This window comes from Podarcis gaigeae (genome assembly GCF_964106915.1).
Source record: "Podarcis gaigeae genome assembly, chromosome: 3".
NCBI classification, from domain to species: domain Eukaryota; kingdom Metazoa; phylum Chordata; class Lepidosauria; order Squamata; family Lacertidae; genus Podarcis; species Podarcis gaigeae.
The window spans coordinates 92,283,258-92,289,304 of NC_139680.1; the positions used below are offsets into that span (position 1 = coordinate 92,283,258).

Genomic DNA, 6,047 nt, shown 5'->3' on the forward strand with positions numbered 1-6,047 from the left:
CGGAGACGATGGGAGCAGCCGTCCACAACATCTGACGAGTACTATATTGGCTCCTTCTAGCCTAAAACTCGAAACGAAAAAGGGAAGTTTGGACCATGATGAGATTGCCTGTGCACAGAGCTTGGTAGAGCCAAGCATAAGTAATACACACATCCTAGCCTAGCTTAGTTGTGTTCTGGCACAGTCTGACCCCCTCCTTCTGTAACCCTCATAGAACTCTAGCCCAATGGTTGCCATTAATTTGACTCTGAATTGATTTTAGAATGAATTGATTCTAGAATGTATTTCAATTAATTGATTATGATTTTATGTAAACTGTGTTATTTTTTCTGTTGTTATCTGCCCTGAGCCTGGCTTTGGCTGGGGAGGGCGGGATAATAATAATAATAATAATAATAATAATAATAATAATAATAAGAATAAGAAGTAGTAGTAGTAGCAGTAGTAGTACAAAAATCTATCAGCATTCAGCATGGATCTAACTGAGATACACTCTCTTCTCTCTCCTTCTCTCCCCCTCCCCCTCCCCCTCCCTACCCCCAGCTCTGACAAACAGCTTCACTGGCTCAAAAACAAGTGGGCATCTCGAAAGGACTGGTGGCCAGCCTTGCATTTCAGCCTTTATTTGGCAAAAAGGAATTGGCAGGAAGATGAATGTCTTGCTTGTGAAAAAGTACTGGTGGCTGGAATGCTGATGGGAAAAGGTGACTGCCTCCCTCGCAATATATGTTCTGTCTCCTGTATGCATACAATAATTAGAATCCTGGCAAAGCGTATATTGCATAAAGCTTTATCTTGTATCTTCTGCCTTTAACTGCGACCACCTTTATCCTTGCACCAGCCCTGTGAGATGGGTCAGACTGAGAAATATGGCTGGCCCAAGGTTGCCCACTGAAGGAGGATTTAAACTCTGGTCTCCCAGCTTCTAGTCTAACACTAAATCTATTGCTCCACACTGCCATTTGGTGCATAGAACTTTATCAAGTAACATAAGCAAAAGTGATTGGTTTTCGCACCAAGGCAGTTAGCATCTAAAGTTCACCAGAGCGGCAAGCGGAAATGACAAAAGGAAGAGGCAACTGTTGCTCTTAGGCTTTCTTTCAGCTTGGGCTGTGGAGTTAAACCAAAAGCTTGAAAGAAGAGATCAATTTTGAGGAGCGATGCGAAGAAAGAAAGAGAGGTGGAACTCTGTAGATGCCCCGAGAGAGCATTCCACCTTTAGCCCAGTTGAAGCATCAGTTATTACAATGGGATTTCCTTCCTCCCTTTTCTAGGAAGGAAATTTGAGGTGCTGAGAGACCATACAAAATGTGGGAAGTTAATGAACCTCATATTACTTCTTACGTGTGTTATTTTCATGGCCTTCAATGGAGAGGAGAGGCAGTTCTAGCTGCTGATGGGAATAATAATAATAATAATAATAATAATAATAATAATAATAATAATAATTTATTATTTATACCCCGCCCATCTGGCTGGGCTTCCCCAGCCACTCTGGGTGGCTTTCAACAAAATATTAAAATACAGCAATGCATCAAACGTTAAAAGCTTCCCTAAACAGGGCTGCCTTCCGATGTCTTCTAAAAGTCTGGTAGTTGTTGTTCTCTTTCACAACAGGTGGGAGGGCGTTCCACGGGGTGGAATACCATGCATACTGCTGGTTACTCATTACAGCATTAGTTGAGTCCAAACAAAGCAAGGTGATGCATTTTCTTTTGCATGTACAAAACCCAGCACCCATCAGACCCCCTAGTGGAAACATCTAACATGAGAGATGAGCACATGGTCTGTAGATTAATAGTGCTGTTTGTCAGTATCTTAAACTCTATACAGTACCTTCAAAGCTAATAATGGTCTAGATAATTTTTTTAAGAAAATGGTCAAACCTCATCAGGCTTCTGCATTGGGACCTTGTCATTAAGCAAAGTGACTTCCAGATGTAGGCTAACGTCGCTGGATTATTTGCTCCACATTATAACGATACTGGAGATAATTTACCCATAACTTTTCTGTACATTGAGATTTTGACACTTGTGGTGTACTGAGGTTTGAGGATGCTCAGTGGGATTTTTTTATTCTTCTCCCTCTCTATCCTTTCAGAAGCTCCATGTCATAATCACAACATGTTCTTAAGGGTCTGATTGTGTCCAGTTAGTCTTATCCCATTCATGCATTCTAATGCTATTTTCACTTTTCTGTGTGTCTAGATTGCAAATATTTTAGATACGTCATGCGACAAGGTTGTGAAGCCAATAAGAAAAAGTTCAAACCGTTGAAGACATTTGTGAAAAAACACAGCTGGGTCAGTTTGAAGATCGTCTGATATTTGATTGCTTTTAGAGGCGAAATTCCTTTTCTTTTCTTTTTGGAACCATATCCCACCCCCCACCCCCCGATTGTACATGTTTTGGTCTGCATACAGCTCTCCCCTGCAATGAAAAAACCTTGTAGATAATTGACAACCATTTTTTAAAAATGAAGTTCCAGTTTTATAATAAATGTTTCCAAAGGAATTCTACTTTGAGTCATTGCTAAAATAAAACTTCACAGGAAACACATTTTATCATTTATCTTTCAAAGTCTTCATATAAAAACCTTTGAAATATGGTCTTGAATTGATGGTGCTTGTGTGTGTGTGTGTGTGTGTGTATCTGCGTATCTGTAGCAGACAATATATAAAATAGGCATGCTATGACTACAGCTTGCCTTGCATCCTATAACAATAGTGTAGAATTGTTTGCCCTTAGAAATTCTTCCAGTCCACCCATCACGCAGTTAAAAGAAGAGGCCCACACCAGCCCATTCTGTGCACTGTTATTAACACATGTCTTTAAGAACCTGTGCACATGCACTTTGCACATTTAAACATATTTTTGAGAGAGGTAGAGGCTTTCTGGTGCTAATTGACTTGCAGGCACTTTTGCCCTCCTTGGGTAACAAAAATGGAGACAGCAGCTGGTACACTGCAGCGTGTGTCTGGTAACTCGGTAGGTAGCAAGATGTTCAGAGCTGAAGTCAGTATGCATGGTTGAGTACATTAGGCAAAGCAGGGAAACCCAGAGCAACCCCAAGAAATTCTTCTGTGATCATTTAGCAACTTTTGTGTACATTATGAACATTTAGCAAATACACACAATTGACTTGGGTAATCCAAGGCATTGCCATCTGCCTACTAGACATTGCATTCGGCGAGACCAGCAGCTTCTCGGAGGTATCCGAGGCATCCTTTCAGTCCAAAAGTTCATACCATAAGGGCTAGAAACATGTTCTTTTTCAAAAGAAAAGAAAACTTAAGAATCCCAGGAATCTGAATGTTGTATCCAGTAGAACTATTTCTTTGCTTGTGCTGCACTGCGGCATTCAAACATATGAAATGCTTTCTTTAGGATGGAGCTCGTGAATGGATTAATTAATCTCTCTCCACCCCCACGCACCTTCCTGCTGGTCATGGTCATCACTTTGGCGCAGTCTTGAATTGTGACTTCATCAGAAGTCTGACTTGGGAGAGTGGCTTGCGGAGGCACCCTGCAGAGAATGTCTAGACTCTGGTTGCCTTCAGACTGTCACTACTTTGCAGGAAGGATTCAACTGGAAATTCAGGTTTGTGCATTTAAAATGGATTACAATGCTCTGGTGCAACAAATCCACTTTAAAAACACACTTTTTGTGGTTAGCAAAGTGATGGGGAAATACAAGTATGGGATAAAGAACAATTGACAGAACAATGTATAACTCCTAAAACCAATCAGGATGAATGTCCAGGGGTGAAACTAGGCTTTATTTTACCTGGGTCAAAGACACAGTTTGACCCCCCCCCCTTGTGCATTTGCACACACACACACACACAGAGGCTGGGAGCCTCAATGGTGCCCCCTGGAGGCTTCACCCGGGGCCAAAACCCCAGCTAGCCATCCCCCCCCCCCCCCAGTGGTTATGGTTCTGTGAATGTCCCTTGTATAACTTCCCTGCAAATACATGGAAACAAATGTTTAATAAAGAGTGAGAGAACTGCTACAAGTGGTGCAAACTACATTTTGTATTGGTGGAATACAGCAACAATGCCATGCATTGGAGGAGGTCCAAGAAGCAGCGTGGAACTGGAATATGCTTTTAAATGGTATCACTTAAATGACAAACGCAGTATATTATTGACTTCATCAAGTTACAACAATGGGAACTGAATTACATAATACTACTATTGTCATTTGTGCATATCCTATTCTTCATCTAAATCAGCGATGGAGAAACTGCAGATACGCCTGGGGATGTCCACTGTCTGAAGCCCAGAAGATCCGTTGTCAGTCAACATAGATAATACTGAGCTAGATGGACCAATGATCTGAGTTGGTATAAGGGAACATTCTGTGTTCTAGATATATCCCTCGCATCTCGTGTTAAAAGGTGCTCAGGAAACAAGGGATGTGAAACCCACCCACCCACATCTCAAAGGAAGATGGAGGAAGCTTGTTTTCTCCTGCTCTGGAGAGCAAGACCAGAACCAATGGATTCCATTTACAAGAAAGGAGATTCTGCCTAAACACCAGAACTTCCTGGTAGTAAGAGCTGTTCAACACTGGAAAGAATTCCCTCAGAAGGTGGTGGACTTTCTTTCATTGGATGTTTCTAAGCAGAGGTTGAATAGCCACCTGTCATGGATGCTTACTTGAGATTCCTGCATTACAGGCAGTTAAACTAGATGACCCTTGGGATCCATTCTGATGCCAGTCAGATAGAGTATAGTGGACCAGATGGACAAAATTGGTAAAAGTCGGCACCTTGTGTTCATTTGGGTAGAATAAAAGACAGTATTTTTTTCATCTGCAGCACTGGATAAACCCGCATTGTAAAAGTTGTTCCCAGGCTTCCTAGGTGAAGTTTTCACTAATCGCAGATCTTTTGCAAGTCTGCCACCCGTTGATATGCTTTTTGTTTTTGAAATAGCATTCACCACATTTTTGCAGGGGTCACGGTGGCCTTTTGCAATTTGGCAGGCAAAGCTAGCATTCTTAAAGGTGCATGTTGTCAACCTATGAAGGAAGCGCTGTACCTGTGTGTGGAAGTGTAACCAAAAGTACTAGTTTTAAATCTGAAAGCCTCTGAGCAGAGAAGCAAATTTTACTTTTGTTCATATTTACTAGAGCTTTCCAGCATTAACCCTTATATCTGCACAGACACCAATGCTCACCTTGGTTAGCCTTTTGGGTGGGGCTCAGAGCAGGTAAAGGGGTACAGCCAGGAGCCAGAGCTCAGATCTGACAGTGGAGTCTAACACAAACACTGTTCTCCTAAAATGTACAGCTTTTTATTTTTTAAAAAGGTCAGGAAGGGGAGGAGGGTGGGTAGAAGCAACTCAAGCTAGATTAATAATAATAATAATAATAATAATAATAATAATAATAATAATAATAATAATATCTTTATTGTCATTGCCCCCTCTCAGGGACCACGAAATTACTTGGCTGCTCCATCCACCCAGATAGGGCACTCCACTTAAAATCAGAACAACTATAAAAACACTAATTAAAACAATATAATATAATACAGCAAGGAAGATTAGATGACTTCAAAGTCCAGGTTTCCCATTCAGGGCCGAGATCGCTCTGGAGAAGAAGCTGTTCTTGAGACGGCTCATTCTTGTCATCATCGTCCTGTATCTCCGTCCCGATGGCAGGAGCTCGAAGAGACAGTGACCAGGATGTGATGGATCTTTTACTATGTCCAGTGCCTTCCTATGGCACCTTGTGGCATAAATCTGCTCTAAGGTGGAGAGTGGGCAGCCAACAATGCTCTCTGCTGCCTGCTCTCTGATTGCCCCTGAAGCAACAAATCTGGCCATGTTTTTCTGGCAACTGATCATTTTTGATTATCAGCAGCTTCATGTTCAGAGTCTTAAAAGTCTTGTTGGTCAAAGGGAACAAAACCAGTAAGAGCAAATTAGGCATAAATCTTTACAGGACCAACCCATCTTCAATATGGGGCTATGAGCTGGGATAGCTCAGTTGATAGAGCATGAGACTCTTAATCTCAGGGTTGTGGGTTTGAGCCCC

The 6,047-nt window shown here is 41.8% G+C and overlaps 1 protein-coding gene across 4 annotated transcripts in view; it reads left to right on the plus strand.

Annotated features, from left to right (window-relative positions):
- The window catches only part of TAF1A (TATA-box binding protein associated factor, RNA polymerase I subunit A), a 43,734-nt gene extending 41,171 nt beyond the window's left edge, over positions 1–2,563 (plus strand). For all 4 annotated transcript variants that reach the window (XM_083733587.1, XM_083733586.1, XM_083733585.1 and 1 more), the window contains exons 10-11: positions 544–704; positions 2,208–2,563. In XM_083733587.1, the coding sequence (XP_083589713.1) occupies positions 544–704; positions 2,208–2,323 (277 nt within the window). In that variant the 3' untranslated portion in view covers positions 2,324–2,563. The remainder of the gene's footprint in view (positions 1–543; positions 705–2,207) is intronic.
- The last annotated feature ends 3,484 nt before the right edge of the window (positions 2,564–6,047 follow it).